This window comes from Heteronotia binoei, chromosome 10 (assembly GCF_032191835.1).
Source record: "Heteronotia binoei isolate CCM8104 ecotype False Entrance Well chromosome 10, APGP_CSIRO_Hbin_v1, whole genome shotgun sequence".
Lineage (NCBI taxonomy): Eukaryota > Metazoa > Chordata > Lepidosauria > Squamata > Gekkonidae > Heteronotia > Heteronotia binoei.
In genome coordinates this window covers 63,365,346-63,384,213 of record NC_083232.1, presented here as the reverse complement: position 1 = coordinate 63,384,213, position 18,868 = coordinate 63,365,346, and the positions used below count along the sequence as shown (strand labels likewise).

Sequence of the window (18,868 nt, the reverse complement as noted above, 5' to 3'; positions counted from 1 at the left end):
ACATAGGGTTTCAAAATTTCCAGAAATTTTACATCTACATCACAGTTAAGCCGCAACACATTCAACAAGAGGGTTTTTTTTCAAAGAAAAGCATAAAAGATGAAGGCTTGAAATGTATTCCTTCTGCTTGCTCTCCTTTTTGGAGGTGGTGCTGAGTTAAAGAACAAGAAGATGAGGGCTGTACTAAGGACAGAGCAAAAGGCAATAGCCGAGTGGTGCAGTGTGAGAATTTTAATTCACTCTAAAACCCTTCTGTGTTTCATGTACAGTACATTTCATTGGAGAGATCCTGTAAAATATTACAGTCTGGACTCTTTCATTATGGAAATAAAAAGAAAAAGGCATATTTCCACGAGGACTTAGACTTACTTTTTAAAATAAAAGCTGGAAATTCAGGGAACCTGATTAGATCTATTAACTACTGATCTGTTTTCTTAAAAGCCTGCTGGTAGTGGGACGGAAGCAGAAATGGCTACCATGGTGTACTGGGGCAAGCAATCCATGTTTAATGATCACAGATATGCCATACTGCATTCATGGACAATAACTAGTTGTAGTTTTCAGATTCAGACTCTGTTATTCTAGTGCTTTTAGTTCTATAGTATCTATGGTTCTATTAGTAATCCAAGTCAAAAGGTAGACCCACCTTCCAGTTTCAGCAGCAAACAGCAAATAACCTTATCCAGTTTCAGAATCAGTTTCAAAATTATTTTTCAAATGCCTTTTGTTCAGGGCAGGAATTAGTGTATCGGGGGGGGGGGATCTAATGTAACTAAATAGCTGGTTGACTTTCTTTACTGGTTCAATCAATTTCTGAAGCCCTTTGCTTATTTATTTTTTTATTTCTTTATTTGCTATTTTAATGCTTTTTTTCTCCCAAAAGGTACCCAAAACATCTTACAGAAAAATACTGTGTATTTCAGTATTTTATTAAAATTTAAAATGAACAAAGGAACCAAATACATCCTGGACTGGTCCTGATCTACCAGGCTGCCTAGTATAGACCTCACGCCATGACCTATGGGCTAAGACAAGGACCAACAGTCCTGTGGTCCTTGCCAAGGGTTTATACAGCTGGATACACCCTGGCCAAGTACCTGCAAGCACAGGAGAAAAACACTCAGAAACACACTCCATTTTCTCCCAAACTAGCAAGATTCTCCTCGCAACCTTCTAAAAATATCTGTATGAACTGCTAAGTACAGCTATTTTAATATATTCATAAAGATGGTAGCATTGTTAATATCACTGAATACTAAATTATTTCTTTATTAAGCAGGTCATCTTTTTCAAAAAGAGGGGGGGAAAATCAATGCAATACAAAATTAGACTGTGTTCAGCTTCAGAGACTTTCAAGTTGTACGACAGAACAATCTTCCCCATTATATACAGGTATTCATTGTTTTCTGTTCTATGGTTTCTCCAACAAGCTGAGAATGTTTGTTTTGGATCCAGCTTCACAACACAACAGGAAAAAATAAATCAATGTATATCCACATTCAGCAATATTACTTCCAAGTACCTGAAATATATACTTCGAAGTACCTGAAATTTAACACTTGCTATGATTACTTTTAAATAAATCAATTGGGACCAATATAGTTATGACGAGGAACCCTGAAAGCATTTCAACTTAGTGTGATATGAGATGGCTCATACATAAGTTTGAAGTGTAAGGCCAAACAATTACAATAGGGTTTTCTCCCAAATATGCATACATAGCACTACAGCTTTTTTTAAAAAAAAGAAAAAAGAGGTATGCACCTGGATACTTTTATTTAGGATGTAATGATTTTTTAATGCAATGTTTGTAGGAAAATACTCCATTTAAAATTTTCAGTTTATTCAGCTCCGTAGTTTTCACAGGATGACACTTGTAAAAGAATATAAACCTTTTTTTATGTCACTGAATGGTTATTCTTTTTTAATTAGCCAAGAGCATGTCTATATAAGTTACTTCTCCTGTTTGGGGGGAGCACAGGAAATAGTATGCTTTTATTACCATGTGACAGGAAATCAATGATACATCCCCCGCAACGTATAGATCCCCCTCAATGTATCTCATCTGTAGAAAGGCAGGGAATCAGGAAGGCTGTATGAACACAGCATACCTTAGTCATGCTGAACCCAGAACTACACTAAATGAAGCTTATTAAGCCAGTAAAAAACCAAAATGTCTCTATGTCTTTTGCTGGGATCCAGAGACAGGACACATGAAAATAGTGTGTAAGGAATGAAGGAAGCAGATGATGTGACTATAAAAGGCCCTAAGGATGACCAAGAAGATAAGATTGTCCAATAAGTAAAATAGGATTGCTGATCAGCACCAATCCATATAATTAGTTAAGACACATAAATACATCTTCGTTATACTGAAAGGAAGGTGGGAATGCCTGCACTTAATCGTAGTCAGAAGAACTTTTAAGAATTATCTTTAAGTAAGAAAATCTCACGTCTTCTAAACCAACAAACTACACTTCCTTTCAAACAATTTTCTAAAAAAAAAAAAAAATCAAAAAATTTGACCATAGTGGAAAACCACTCTTGGTTTAAATCTCATCTTGAAATTATGCTACGTAAATTATATTCTACATAATTCAAGTGGGCAGAATTATTCTACATAATTCAAGAGCGCACGAAAGCTTACATTCTGAATAAAAATTGGTTGGTCTTAAAGGTGCACTTGATTCCTGCTCTGTTCTTTACATAATTCAGTAACTAGTAATGCCATTAAACTGAAATGTCAAAACTACACATGTAGTCATGAGGCCTTTAACATTTCTCAGGAATCTTAAACAGCTAATATTAATTCATACATATTGAATACATTATGTCCAAGTTCCATTATACAAATACGTAATAATTAATCAAGTTTCGGAACATGCGCTTTCTCAATTAGAATTTAAATAATCAAAATATTTTTTACCATGTATTTAGAACAGACGGGCTATTAGATTAAAAAGCCAAAGCCTACAGAATTTTCAGTCCAAAGAACTGTTTCTTTACTCCCCTGGCGAAATCTTGTAGCTTTTTTATGGCATTTCTCCCCACTTCTTCCATATACAACCCAACGTCTCATGTATCTTTTCAAACCTGATAGCAGAATTAATTTTAAAAACTATCTGAAAGAACAAAGATCAGGCTTCAGACCAAAATATAATCTTTTTTTTTGTTAGCTTAAAAATATTTTTCAGGCATCTCTAGTCGTTGTTAGCTAATAACAATATATTTAGCAATTCAGGGTTTGCATTGATAAAACCGATATACTCTTTTGCATTTTTGTCTTGTCTCTGGTATATCAGTTTTCACTCACTTTCAGACTTTGTTCTATTACAAGACTAGAGAACAACCAACCCCAAATAGATCATTTCTTTTTGCAACTTTTGTATAACTGTAAAGTAGCTTTTTTTTAGATCTGTCATTGGCTGAACAAAAACTTAAGCTAGTTCAACATAGAGAAAAGAAAGGGAACAGAAATGGCAGTGTTCAACAAGTATGCCAGTTTTCATTCATGTTATGAAGCCATAGAACTCTTGTTCTGTTGCCTTAAAAGAGTCTTTCTAGCTTGGATTTTCCATTACCATTTCCACAACATTTGAACATGCTTGCTGTACACTGATGAAATTACTTATTAAGTCCTCATAAATAGCAAATGTTGTTTGATTTATATCATTACAAAAATCAACTGAATCATTGTGAATTATTTCTAGTACATCATAAGAAAACTCTTAGTGTAGGTTCAATCCGTTGCAACTCTGAATCACTATCAATACTGCTTTGTCATGAACTGCAAAATTAATAGTATACATTTGTTAAGGCCAGGTTCTGACACAAGATACACTACTGATTCAAGACAGCTCATTTGTGAGTGAAATTTTCCACTCATTACAATTTGCAGCCATTTATTTCAATCATTACAACCTGCTCCCTGTTGTTTCTGCAACTATTACCACCATGGCTTTTCAGCTCAGTAGGAACTGAAGTGCTTACTCCAGACATGAATACTTGTTTACTTATGAAATGCAAAATTTATTTATTTATTTATATTGGGATTTATACCCCGCCCTTCGCACCGAAGTGTCTCATGTATACAAGACAAATATGAAGGATCATAGTTCATCAGTATGAAGGTTACATCATCAACATTAATTTTCTACCATGGCCTGACTGCATATACTCAGTCCTTCCTGGTCTCTGTGACTTAAATATCACATGAAGTCTGCCAAAGAAAATTTGTGTTCCTCTCTGCTTAGAGTAATCAACTTTTAAGGTGGCAAACTCTTGGACTTGATGCTTACTGCATCTGATGGATTACACTGGCAGAAGTAAATTGCAGTTTCCAACTGTCTGTTTGCTGCTCCAATCACATCAGGATCCACAGCTGGGGTGCTTTCTAATAGGATTCCTTTTCTATGAAAGGTTTCAGTATAGAAAGCAAAAGCTATGATTTCCCACCATCTTCAAAAAAGGTTCCAGAGGAGATGTGGAAATTACAGGTTGGTCAATCTAACACTGATAACAGGTAAGTTGTGGAATCCATTATTAAAGAAAGAATTACTAGGCATATTGAAGAACAAAAGCTATTCAGGAAGAATCTGCATGGATTCTGTAAGGGAAGATTTTGTCTCACTAACCTTTTAGAGTTGAGGAGGGTGAACAAACATGTGGAAAAGGATGACCCAACAGACACTGTTTACCTAGACTTTGGTGGGGCACAGTATGGAAATTTTCATTTTTTTTGGTGGGGGACACCAACCATGCTTATACAGCCACAAAATGGAAGTATTTACTTTACCAACAACAAAACCTGGAGATCTGTCATTCATTCCCCCCACAAATGCAATCATTTGAAAGATCTCCAAGTCCCACCTGGACTCTGTCTTTGTCATATATTACAGTGGTAACATTTTAAAGATCTCCCACACATTTGTAAAAGCACCCCCCCCCCCAAGTCACTTTATAGTTTTTTCCCTGTCCCACCTGGAGTCTGGGAATTTAAAGGCACACCAGTGGGAGTTCACCTTGCTGGCTTGGGTACAGGCAGCTTGCAGGACACAAGAGGCCAGTACAGGCAGGTGAGAGAGATAAGTGGCATCTGACTGGAGGACAGCACCTGCATGACTGCCTAGCTTTGCTGTGATTGGATCAGATTGCTGGGAGCTTCAAAGAGAGAGAGAGATGGAAAGAGAAAGCTAGGAAGGAGAAAGAGAGACCAGGCTGGTAGGTGGCTATGGCCAGTTGTGGGGTGGCAGTGACAGCATTGTAAGTGGTGGAGGATGGCAGCAGAGAGGAAAGAGAAAGCGCTAGAAAGAGAGGCAGGCTGGCAGGCAGCTAATGAGAGTTGTGGGACAGCAGAGAGAGTGGGGGTCTGGTTGGCAAGTAGCTATGGCCAGCAACATTGAGAGTTGTGGGGCTGGGGCAGTGGGGGAGAGAGAGGAGAGATAGCTAGAAAAAACAGGTGAGCTGACAGGCAGCTATGGCCAACAGTATTGAAAGTTGTGGAATGGGGGTGGGGCTTGTAAGTGGTGAGACCAGGTCATTTGCTCAAATGTGAAAATGGAGGGGCCAGGACCCTGTGGGGCCCAATGTAGCTATTGCCCCGCTGTGATCCAATATTTCACACAAGTTACAAATACAGGATTGAGAACCAGGAACATTCCTGAAGATCTATGATTGGTTTGAGCTCTCTGGAAATAAGATTGGAATGTTTCTGTTCAGGCTTATGCTGTCATGTGCTTGGGGGAAATCTATTAATGCAGGCTCCATCTGTGCAGAATCTAAGCACACCAATCATTATCATGAACTGACTGATGCAACAGCCTAGAATCTTTTAAATAGCTGTTCACCAAATCTATTCTATCTCTTGGGGGTAGGAAAGCCAAAAGTATAAGCAAATCTACAGTTTAACACAATCAAACTAAAATGCATTTTCAGTCATACTGACATTTTATCTAACCAACAGAGGAAAGAAAATACAATATTTTACAGCAAGACGTATTTCTGTAGTCTTTTATCATGCTGAATTACTGAAGTGTCTGAAATGTTTATGGTTAATTAACCATAAGTTGCACTGTCAAGTCTCAACATGTGCGCACACACATATATATTCTGAAGCCAAAGAACTGTCTCAATTTACCAGCAATAAAGGAATGCCACTATTTATCACATCAGCCACTACTAAAAAAACCATGTGGCTAGGGAACTCATAAGATGTATAATCAGCTTCTAGTTTAATCATGCTAGGGCAGGCCAACAAACCCAGACATAGAAGGGTTAAAATATTAAGAATACTTTCAAACATCAATATCCACTGGTAATATTTATTAAAAGGAATGATATTGTAAAGAACCACAGTAAATACCTTTTAGCACTAGTTGAAAGTTTAGCAGCTGTTTTGCTAGAGATTTTGCCTTCTTTTTTCTTCGGTTGAACCTGTTCTCTTTCTTGATCTTGTTGAACACCTTCCCTCTGGTCTCCATCAGAGCTGCCTCCACTAGTGCTCGGACTATCGTCAACTCTTTGCCCTTCAGTGGACATCTTTAATTCTAAAAGGAAAACAACAATAAAAAAATTGGCTCTGATACTGTGAGAAAGAATGTCTCTGCCATTAGATTATGCATCAAATTACTGAGTCCTTTAAAACATTCCACAAGAGAAACACACATCATTTACAAATACCCCTTTCCAAAACTCACTCACTCACTCTCTCTCTCTCACTCTCATATGTTTTAGATACAAAAAGGCAGTTTACACAGTAACAAGTAACTGTATAAAGTATGTTACAAAAGAATACCTTGAAAAGCAAAAACTACTGCAAAATATATTAGTTAACAACAATACAGTTGCACTGCTGTAGCACCTAATTCACAATATACTCTTTACCCATTCCTGTAATGAGGATACTGCACATTTTCCTGTCTTCAAAATCTCTCAAGAAAATTTGTACTATTTTTTTAACTTGAGGTGTCATTTTGACCCTGAAAACCCATTCCTACAGGGCTCAGCATTATTTAAAATCTGTGTAACACCACTGACTAAGATTGTACAAACTTCAGAACAACCTCAAGACTGGACAATTGTAATGCAATGTACATGTGCAACCCTTGAATACAATACACAAGTTACAGCTGATGCTGAAATCAAAAGCTAGACTGATAGAGGTTAAGTATTTTGACCATGCTACCTCAAATGTAAGATCTCTACAGTGGCTGGGAATTTGCTTCTCTGCTTACGTAATTAAAGGAGCTGGGTAAGTCCTTCATGACCTGGGATCTTCATATCTGCAAGACCACCATATGTGCCAAAGGCACCTACAATAATCAGCCATGGGATGATTATGTCAGTGAGAACTGTTTCTGCTTGGGCTTTCTCAGTTGTCACCCATGTTTTTCAGAAGGATGTGAAAAAGCCGTGCTAAGATTTCAGAGACTCTGTAATGCAGCTCCTTTCCACATGCTTTTGATGGCTTCTGGGTAATGGCTTTCTCTCTTCCTTTTATTTGGATTGCATTTCTGTAGACTGACTTTTTAAAAGCAGGTTTTAATTATCTATATTACTTCAAGTCCTGATGACTGGCAGAAAAGCAGAATTTAAGTATTTTTTAATTAATCAGTGCAAGAGCAAAGCCAGAAAAGCATGGGAAGAAAAAGGTGAGCACTTCTGAAAATTCACAAAGTGGCTTTTTCTGGCCCCTACAGGTCCCCCATCAAAAGCAAAAATAGCCCTGGAAAGGGCTTTGCCTCCTTACCCTGCCTTTTACTGACAGAAACCAAGGCTGACAATACTGTTGTGGTTGTCTAGCAACAGTGCCTGATGTCATTAAAGCTATAGGTGCTGCTTCGGGGGGAAGGGGGACGTCAGATTTTTCTGCGCATCTGGAGTGCTTTTTCAGAAAGGTCTTGTCTTGTCTGTTCATTACTCCAATTCAGAGATTTGCATTTGGCCAAGCTGATCATTAGATTTATTGGTGATATGCAGCTAGATATGCCAGCCTCCACATGCAGCCTGGGGATTTCCCAGAATTACATCTGATCTCCAGGGCTACAGAAACTAGTTCTCCTGAAGAAAATGGATGCTCTGGAGGGTAGACTCTCTGGTATTGTATCCCACTCAGGTTCCTGTCATCTTCAGGCTTCATTCTCAAATCTCCAACAGTTCCTCCAACTTGGAGCTGGCAACCTTGCCCCCGGTGAGCAGGAGGGACCTGAGAACCCTATATGCAATTGTTAATACATACAATGCCATTTTCTGCAATGATAAGTAATGAGTCATTGCAGAAGAGAAAAGCTGTAACAGATTTGGTGATTAGCACCTTGATTGTGATATTACTTTGAAATATACATATGCAGTAAGATGCTAAGATGCTCTTTAGCCTTCAGCAGTGCTTTGTGGATTGGAAGGTTGAAGAGTGTCTTGCCATATACAAGTGTATTTTTCCAGATTGGCTGGCTGTTTCAGAACTGTGTTTATTGTGTACCTGAAAGTGGTTCTGTCTTGGAGAAAATTCGGTGAAATGAGGTTTAATAAAGCTAGCACACATGTTGGCTAGGTATTGGTTAGCTAGCAAACCTGGATACCACCATCAGGATTTCCTTCCACCCTGAATTCCTACATAGTTCTACTTAACAATCCAAAACTAAATTGAATGCACTTATATCCAGTGGAATTTAAAAAGTTAATAGTGAATGGTGGTCTTTATCTACAAATCTACTAATTTGGATAGATGAGCCACTCTGACAAAATACTGTCAGATACGTGCAACCCTGGGCTTTCAGAGAATATAACAATTCTAAAGGATTATAATCTTGATTCCCTTGATTCTCTATTATAATCTCGATTTCATGAATTCCTGGGAGGGAGGCTGATGCATACAGAAAGACATGCCTAAAATATACTGGAATCAGCTATGAACAGCTTTAAAAACTGCACCTTGAATATGGTAGAGAAATAAACACTGGAGTTGCTTACACAATGTGTAAAATATGTTCTTGATACAACCAGCAATTACAACTTGGCTGCTGTGTTCTATATTGGCAGAAGCTGAAAAATTATCTTCACGATGAACACATTTCAGTTATTAAAGTAGTAGATGATGATTAATTTTAGGTGTAATATCCACTAAATAGTTAATATATGCCTAATAGAAAAGTATTAACATGTAGCTGGAGGGTAAGTAACTCAAATAAATAAGTTTCTGTTTTAAGATCATCTTTATCAATGTAATAGATGAATGCACTATTGCTCAGATCAGCAAAGATAATACACAACCATGCTGGAAGTCCACTTCATGGGACAGTCTATGAGTAAGCGGCATGAATGACCCTGTCCAGAAACTGCCATCGTAAACACATTTACCATTCACTAGGTAAACACATTCACCATTCATAGTTCTAGATCAGAGCTCACCTGAAGGCCTTTCTGTAGTACAGAGAATGGCAAGCATTTATATATTCTGTCACTATTCTGTCTATACCTTTCTTTCCAGCTGAGTGGCTCAGAACTATAGATGCAAAGGGCGCATATTTGGGAAGCATGATGGGGTAAAGAAAAGCCTGCATGCTTCCATTTATGCACTAGAAGCAAGGTCTATTGTCAGGTACTGGAGAAATCAAAGTGATCTCACTTGCATGTTCTTACAGTTGTAGAACTTTCTGAGGATAAAATTGCTCTCATTTTTTTTTAATTTGGATTCCATGGTTGAAATAGCCCACAGCAGGACTGTTTATCTCCTCTTTGTCAAATGTACTGGATAACATTCAGATTTTGACATCCAAGGGTGCTTGGAGTTTGGTGTAAATAAATACTGAAATATACATATAAAGTGAGACACCTACTTTCTGCAGTGAGCTAGCCACTCCCAGTTGGATACAGTTTCATGGTGTAAATTTGCTGATAAATTTTAACTCAGTAGCATCACTTTGGAGTCCCCCTTATGAGCTTCCTTTTCCAAATGTGGCAACTTTAAGGATTGCTGCAGAACACACTGTGAGACTGAAATCCCCCCCCCCCCCATTATTCCTGAGCATTATCATTTGTAATGCCCTATCTTTAATTCATCACCAGTGACATCTAGCTTGGAGTATATTACACCCATTCTGATTGTACTTTGTATTTATTTGATTGAATTTTGCATTCATTTGTATAATTCATGGTAATTTCATATTTCTACTGCAGGCATTTGCATTGCTTGACCTTCGACCCCCATTGCATTAAATTCCCCCCCCCCCATCTCCTCTGTATTTACCTCACACCTTTAGGTGACCATTTCACGCATCTGATGAAGTGAGCTATGGCTTATAAAAGCTTATGCTGTCATAAGCAGAAGTTATGAGCCCCTTTGTTGTTTTTCTTCATCAGGTAACGAAAAAGCTATTACAAAACATCACTGCATGGTAAAGAAATCAAATCAAGGGTTTGTCAGGCCAAACATTTTGGAACTTTCTGACAGTAGTCACAGAAACCATGGAGTTCTGAATTGCAGTGGGGGCCCTCAGTCTGGAAACTGAAGTGATTTAGGGCTATAAGCCTCACCTTTGAAACTACCAAATCATAAGAACTGAAGAACATAAGAGCAGCCCAGCTAGCTCAGACCAATAGTCCATCTAGTCCAGCATCCCATCTCACAAAGCAGCCTACCAGTTCCTCTGGAGGCCCCAAAACAAGGCTTAGAGGCCAAGGCCTTCTCCTGTTGTTTCTTCCTGGCTTCCAAATTCAGAGGTTTATTGCCTCTGAATATGGAGGTTCCCTCAGTCACCATGACTAGTAGCCATTGATAGCCTATCCTCACGAATCTAGTTCTCTTTTAAAGCTGTTCATTTGTGTGACCATCACTACATCCTCTGACAGTGAATGCCACATTTTAATTACACTCTGTGTAAAGTAGTATTCCTTTTGTCCATCCTGAACCTAGTGCCCATCAGCCAGAATCTGCTGAACAGCAAAGTGACCACTACACTAAAAGAATATGAAACATGACCCAAGATACACATGCTCAATGTGATCCATGGTTTCCCACCTCTGCTTAAACTAGCATGGACCCACTTATACAAATAAGGATTATATCTTTCTTCCCAATCATATAATCAATAATACTGTTCTTAGAATACTAATGGCATGTCAAAGAACAGATGAAGGTTTTAAAAGCTGGCTATGGGGTTCCCTGGATTAGAGGCCTGAGAAAGCAGACAGACAGTGCAAACCTTCTTCAATAGATATAATTTTTTTTCCATCTAGTCCTGCTGCTCCTGAGGCATAGATTTTTATTAGATTCTCTAAACCCAACCATGACTTTTAAGAATTCATTTACTTTAATACTACTAACTCAACCAAAATTAACTCTCTCACCTAGAGAGTAAACTTTGTCACTGACTCTGTTCACTGGTACTGACAAACAACAATGACAAAGTGGTTACTTTCTGCCCTTTCATTGAGAAGCCAGCTAATATACTTCCTATAATATTTCTCATAAATCCAACAAAATGCCAAGACGAGCACTTGGAGCCAATATAGCCGTAATTCTCTGCCTACCCCCCAGGATAACCCCTCTTCAGCAAGGCTGCTTCACCAGAGATTAGTCAGCAGCACTAAATTGGGCAATGTTCTCAGGGTTTTAAAGCAATACATGGACAGTTCAAGGCACTGACGGTTAAAGGCTGACAACTACTATTAGTTTTCTCACCAGATAACTCCTGCAAAGCCAAAATGATCCAATGAGTGGTTACCTGCCACAGCTCTTGTTCCCCATGATGGGTGATAGGTTCTGAGGTCCCTAATCCTGCTGCTGAGTGGCCCTGTCTACAAGTAAGTTGACTTAGACCAGAGATAACAGTAAAATCACCTAACATTTTTCAATCATTTGTTTAAAAATACCCCAAAAATGAAAAATTATTTGGGCTTATACCGTAAGATTGAATCATTCAGATTCTTTTTTATGAAGTTATGAAAAATACCAAAAGAATATGGCTATATTATAATAAGGGTGGGGAGAGCCAGCTGGACTTTACTGGAGCAATCAACCACAGCCAGTTCCCAGATAAACTGGCCTTTGGGACAGGGGATGAGGCATGGGGCAGACAGAGCCAGCCAATGGGGGCATTCCCGATGTAGTAGGGCCTGTAACAGAGTATTACAGCTAAGGTCTGTAAAATAGTATTATAATATTCTAACCCTGCTTCAGGAATCTGTTGTGCAAATTACTGATCATTCAGTAACGCATTATGAAAAAGAAGAATGAACACAACATGCACATCATTTGAAATTGAATACCAGAAAAATCAGTAGCACTTTTAAGGAATTCCAGGCACCTGCTCGCTGTAACAATTGTGCTATAAATATTACTGCTGTTGAAAAACAACTGTATTTTGTTTCAGAAGTTTAGGTTACCATTCATCAGATAAATGCATAACAGCAGCAGTCCACAACATATTATTTTAACAAGTAATGCCAGTTTTTATAAAATAAAATGTTTAAATCTGTCATTAGATGTATAACTATATTTTTCATCTCTCTAAACAGAAAAAATGCTTCTTGCCATTATCCTATAAACATTTAAAGTCAACGTCAAGCTGTATTTCATCTGAAAAGATCTGAAGCTAAATATAACCCCGATTTAAAAAAAAAAAGCCTGTGAAGTCCAAGCTTTAAAACATGTGGTCAAAATAAGAGGAACACCAACAAAGCGACAATCTAAAAATCAACAGGGGAGAGTGACACTGTAGGAAAACATTTTATTGCCTTTAATAATACCACACACAATCAAGTAGCCTCAAGGTTATGTCACAGTACAACAAACATTTTTTTAAAAAAAGACTTGGCCTAAATCTCTATTGTATTAAATTACTTCTCATCCAGAGAAAAGCTCTTAGGCATCTGCTAAAAGAAACAGATAGGGACGCACAAGGGTCAGGGAGGTTAAAGTCTTTCCAAGAACACAAGATATTGAAGCAGAAATGCTGGAATGAAACTATCTGGCTCTCTATGAATTTTAAAATACAAATCTCCAGAACAACCATGAAATGTCACTTCTCCCACCCAAAAAACCCCCCCTCCAAAACAAACTGAAACTTAGCAACAAGGATCTGGAAGAAAACATAGCAATGATGTCTTTTTCAAACAGCCTTTTATTTCCTATAAGCAAAGATTAATTGAATTTTTCTGGCGAGTGCACAAAAAGCAACAGAAAGCACTAATCTCACTTCATCTTCCTTAGAAGGATCAAAACATTATGGGAAAGTTGCAGGGAATGGGAAAACATGGGAGTATGGTTCATAACCATCTAGGCCAAATTTCATGAAGGGGGGGGGGGAGTGAGGCAGCTACTCTAGACTGATACACACACAGAACAGACATATACAACTCACCCATTTTCCTGCTACCCTGGAGGGGGAGGGGAAGATATATGTCACACACATAACTATGCAGTACTGGAAATGGCAAGAGGTTGAAATGGACACTTTTAAAACATGACATGTTCTATTTATCTGACATTTCTTTGAAAAGGCAAGAGAAGAGAGAAAATTAGGGTGTGAAAAAGAATGAAAACTAGTGAGAGAAAAGGAGGAAATGCGTTAGAACAGACAGCAGAGGTTGGAAAGAAGATACTTTGAAAGGAGTGGTTTCAGGCAGCAGCTGAGGATACATACTGAATGCATTCTAGAAGGAAAACAGTGAGGGCAGTGAAGTTGGAAACTACCCATCATAAGCTGCTCTTCAGCTACTAACAACACAAATGCCTTGAGTCTGTTCTGTCCCTCAGACTAAATCTCAGCATGAGGAGAAGAAGGAAGCTGGCTGATCTTCTTCCTCCATTTAAGAAAACAACCAAGAAAACAACCAATGGCAAACAGTTTGTTAAACAGATGAAACACAATTTCTTATACAGAAGTAATATCTGGGTAGAGAGTGACGGGTACTTTACTTCTTGACAAGTTATTTCTTCATTAATTGGAAAGGGAAGAAAAGGATTTGCTCCATGCACATAGAGATAGGAACCATTAAAGAACTATAGCCACTAACAGCAGATTATTGACAAGCATTACAACCAGCAACCCTCAGTAATTCAGTCACAACTGTGTACCCAATGTAGCAGAATACAATGGACAATACAGAAGGAATATACATATTAGCAACAAAAACAGAAAGATGCGCAAATAAAAAGGAAGAATGAAACAAAACACTTAAGTGCAAGGCCTTGAGGTACATGTTTCAGAAAAGAGATATACATTTCACATGCTGGATGGTCACAGGTACAGTACAATGAAAAAAATCACTACTGATGATGAAAGAAAGCACATGGGGAACACAGTAGGCAACAAAAGAGTATGAATGACTGAGCTGTCAAGCAATTCAATGACTATGACTACTCTACAGACATCTATCAAAAGTAACATAAAATAAAAAGATGGGAACCAAGAACTCTACTCTGCATGTCTTACATAGCTACCACATCCATGCAGACAACTGCATGCACCTTAATCTACACTGTGAGCATGTATTTATTTTCCCACAGGGACATACTACTGAAATCCCACTAGCCATCATATGTAATGGCAACAGTTTGTTAGACAGAAGAAACAGTTTCTTATATAGAAGTAATATCTGTGTAGAAAGTTTGCCATGTGTTGGCCTGTTCCAACTGTAGTTATCCTATTAAGTATTTGTTCAATGTGATGGAACTGCTATAGAGACAATATGCTGTACTAGAAGAAAGATATGTATGCCTAAATTTGATAGTTGTGATATTTTCTTAATGAAACCTTAAATCACTCTGAATGGTTAATTCACATCAGTGATTAAGGACAATATGGCATATGAATAGGGGTTTTATGTTAGTTTTCTGCCATTCTCTATTGTATGAGTCAGAGTCTTATGGACTGTGGGTAACAAAAAGGCCAAAGTGCTGATTCAGAGAATTGGGAACTTAGGAAGAAATATTATGCATAGGGGTTTCCTACTGTAGTACGTAAGGGTTGGTGATGATGTTCCTATGGAAAAGATCAATTAGGAGAGAGTTATACACAGATCAATACAGGAAGTAGTAGTTGGGGATAAGGGGAAATGTTAAGAGATGTGGCAAAGGTTACTCAACAGTGCTGGTATCCGCCACAAGAAAATGAGCAAGCCATAGAAGCGCATGGGATGCGAAGGAAGTCTCATCATCATCAAATGCTAGGAGAAACATGAAGGAGCGTTTGACTTGAACGTGTCTGTCCAAGAAACATGAACTATGTGGCACAATCTCACACACATATCCAAAACCAAATCCTATACTCTATGTCTATAGTAATTTACACACTTGTTTCCAGAGGCGGTGGAAAGTGTCAAGTCGCAGCTAACTTATGACAATCCCATAGGGTTTTCAAGGTGATAGACATTCAGAGACAGTTTGCCATTGCCTGCCTCCCTGTAGCTACCCTGAACATCCTTGGTGGACTCCCATTCAAATACTTATCAAGGCCAATCCTGCTTAGCTTCTGAAATGTGATGAGAACAGGCTAGTCTGGGTCATCTTGTTTCTAGACAGTCATTAATTCAGATCAGAATCCACACTTCCAACATGCAGGGAAAAGCAGGGGTGAGCAATTTCTCCCTTCCTTGACCATTTCTACAACAGAATGATGAAGAAGCATTATAGGGCAACTAATGCACAGAGAGCAATCCTAAGTATTGCAGGTGTACTACAGTACATAAAAACTGATAGTGTCTGTGGGAGAGAGTAAGGGGTTTAAAATGAGGGGAGGGGGGAGGCTGCATGTGGTGTTGGTGGGGGCAGTAAAATATCTACCACAAGTCTACCTACAGGAGGACTATCTAGTCATTGTTAAAACACAGGAATGTTAATATTAAAAAAATAGACGGGGGAGAGAGAGTGGTTATGGGATAATGGGCAGTATGGTTAAAAATACTCGAAAAGGAGTTGAGGGGATTGTGCCAAAGACTAGTGAGGCGGGGGGAGGGAGAGGATTTCTGCCTCGTGGGTTAGAAAGCGGGCCGGGGTGTGTGTGTGTGATTAGAATAGCCTGCTATGAGACGTGGGTAGGGCGGCTTTATTCAGGCGGGGGGGGGGGGGGTTAAGACGAGAGAAGCGCTTTTACCTGTGGGAGGAAGGGCGGGCGCGGGTCTCTGGCGCTCCAGCTTCAGCAGGCTGCGTGTTAATCCGTATCGAGGACGGGGCGGGGGGGGAGCCCAGCGGGGGGTGAGGGGGTGGGGAGTTCCTCTTCCCGGCCGATCACTGAGACATGCGCGCCCGCCACTCTTCCACCCTCCCTCGGCGGAGACTTCTCCAGTCCCGGCTGCTGCTTCCACCGTCGTCGCCTTCTTCGTCGTCGTCGTCGCCGCCGCCTGAAGAAAAGTAAACCCGCCGCGCAGACGCGCGCTCTTGTCTTCAGGCAATTAAGCCAGGAGTTCGGGGCTAGGAGGGGGGAGGGGAAGAGGAGGAGGCGGCGGCAGCGCGCTTCGCCTCGCTGGTTTCGCAGAATGACGGGGAAGGGAAGAGAGAGGAAAAGTGACTGAGGGACTAGAGCGCGCGCGCGCATGAACACCACGCGCGCTGCCGCGGGGAAGCGAAGGCCGCGCGCAGGCAGGAGGGAGGGGCGGGGGCAGCAGCGCGAGTTAAAGGGAAAGGGAGACGGATGGAGGGTAGTTCTGCCCGAGAAGGGGGGCGGGGGCTGGAACTGTGCCGGCGATTGAGGGCAGCCTGGATTTCAGGCGGGGTATTTGGGTTGGGAGTACTGACTGAGAAGTCAGCGGTTGTCCAAGAAGGATCAGAGAACTGGGGAGGAGTAACTGAGCAGGACAGAGGCCAGGCAGCCCGACTAACTTCTCTGACTCTCTCGGTCGGATGGCTTCTCCCGGCAGGGGTCATGCTACCACCTGGATGTGTATGGTGGGGGATACCCCACTGCGTGGTAGAATCCACCTTGAGAAGCGTCTTAGCTAAGGAAGGTATGAAAAATGTGTGGACTGCCCTCACAGGGGTGGAAAGTTTAGCTTTGTTAAAAAGAACATAGCAGCTTGGGCTTTTGTAGTTGTCCCAAGCATGGTGGGGAAATGGGATTTGCTAGGTTAAGACAGTATGTGTAGGTCTGGAGGTGGTTTCCAGAGCCAGCATGGAATGGTAGACTAGGAAGTAGGAGGCTCTCGTTAAATCTCCACTCTGCTGTCGAGGTTTGCCTGGTGATTTTGGGCCTGTTGTGCACCCTCAGCCTTGACCTCCCTTACAGGGTTTCTTGTGAGGATAAAATGAATCAGCCTTGGGCCTCCCCTGGGAAGAAAGGTGGATTATAAACAAAGAAAGAAAGGGAATGTTTGGATCTGCTTGAGGAGGCAGGATTGTCGTACTGAAGGCTAGATGAACAAGAGTTGTATGGGAACAGAAGGTGCACAATGTTACTATCCTAAGTTCCCAAACTAAGCTAAATGCTTCTACACCAAATATGATACCCCCACTCTCTTCCCTCACTCAGAGGCATGCTTTTCCCTCTTGTTTTCTTTCCCTTTTGTAACTGAACCACCCTAGTTGTCTGTTTTCTTCTTTCTGGAAGAATTCTACCTGTCCCACCCTGTCACAATGTAATATTTTGGCTGTTTGCTCAGCCCAGGAGCCTGAGGGAAGGATCAGGAATGTAGTTTAACTTATATGACTTAAATGGCACTCAAAAAGTTTTTATATCCCCCCCCAAAACAGAATTTTTTATTCAACAGAGAAGGGAAAGGTCAAGTGAAACTAGGCTTAAATTTCTGAGGTAATGTCAGTGCATACACAGATTTTAGTTCTTATATTTCAGGCTAATGAAAGTTTCTTAAGCTATTCACAGTTACTTAACATCTTTATGTTGAGAGGCTTTTGTTCCAGGGTTTTCCCAAACACTGTAGTACAGGGTGTCAAACTGGCCTGCCCAGGGCTTTAATTCAATCCGCTGCAAGTAGCAAAAAGGAGAGAAGTAAAGGAAGCCATCCTTTCAGCTGTTGAGGACAGCATGTGCTCTTCTCCTCCACCTGTGAATGAAGTGAATGGTGCCCAAAGTCACTTCCTGTTCCCATGCAAATCCCAGTTCCTCATTATTTGGAGCTGCTTGAGGGAAGAGCACACAAGTCTGAAAAGACCGCAAGAGCACAAGTGAAAGAACAGTGGGAATGATGAGCCTGAACGGTGAGCATGTGGATGGGTGTGTTGGACTTGTTCTACTGCAACTGTCCTGGGTGCAACTGGCTCCCTCTCTCCTACTGCATGCCATTGTCTTGCTACAGTGGGATGTATGTATCTTTGTTGTTGTGTATTTCACTCTGTATCTCTGGCAGAGACTGAAACCTTATTTCTGGGTTCTAGTATTTCTCTGTTTTCCTCTTTCATTGTTGCATCATGAGTACCACCAGGCTTTTTTCCCCAGAGCAGCTGAGCCTGTTCACTGGCCCCTGTGCAGCTCCTGCCCTTTCTTCTTCTTGCAGTTTCCTTTTCTGGCGAAAGCCTGCTCCTTTCGGCACTTCTCTCCCACCTCCTCATTCCCAGCCCTCTCCAGCCTGTGCCAACATGGCCAGGCGTAAAGAGGAAAGTGCAGGGCCTAAGGTGAGGCCAATGAACAGACTCAGCTGCTCTGCAAATTTTTAAAAGTCTAGTGGTGCTCATGATGCAACAATTAAAGAGGAAAATAAAAATACTAGAACCAAGAAGTATTTTTTATTGGGCTCATTCTGCCATGGTTGTCCTTGGTACACTTGGATTCACCCCTCCTTCCGCTCTTCCTTGCCTTTCCACTGTATGTGTGCAACAAAGTTTGAGTCCAATGGGACCGTTAAGGCTAGGCTTCCCAATCACCAGGTCCGAGCGGGGGATTCCCCGTTTTTACAGGCTTCTCCCTGTCCCCAGCCAGCT

The 18,868-nt window shown here is 40.4% G+C and overlaps 1 protein-coding gene across 1 annotated transcript in view; it reads right to left on the bottom strand.

Moving 5' to 3' along the window:
- LOC132578602 (ubiquitin-conjugating enzyme E2 E2) overlaps window positions 1-16,502 on the bottom strand; it is a 176,127-nt gene extending 159,625 nt beyond the window's left edge. Inside the window, exons 1-2 of the mRNA XM_060248781.1 lie at window positions 16,092-16,502; window positions 6,362-6,545 (exon numbers count right to left, since the gene is read on the bottom strand). Coding sequence (XP_060104764.1) covers window positions 6,362-6,537 — 176 coding nt within the window. The 5' untranslated portion in view covers window positions 6,538-6,545; window positions 16,092-16,502. The remainder of the gene's footprint in view (window positions 1-6,361; window positions 6,546-16,091) is intronic.
- Window positions 16,503-18,868: the final 2,366 nt, after the last annotated feature.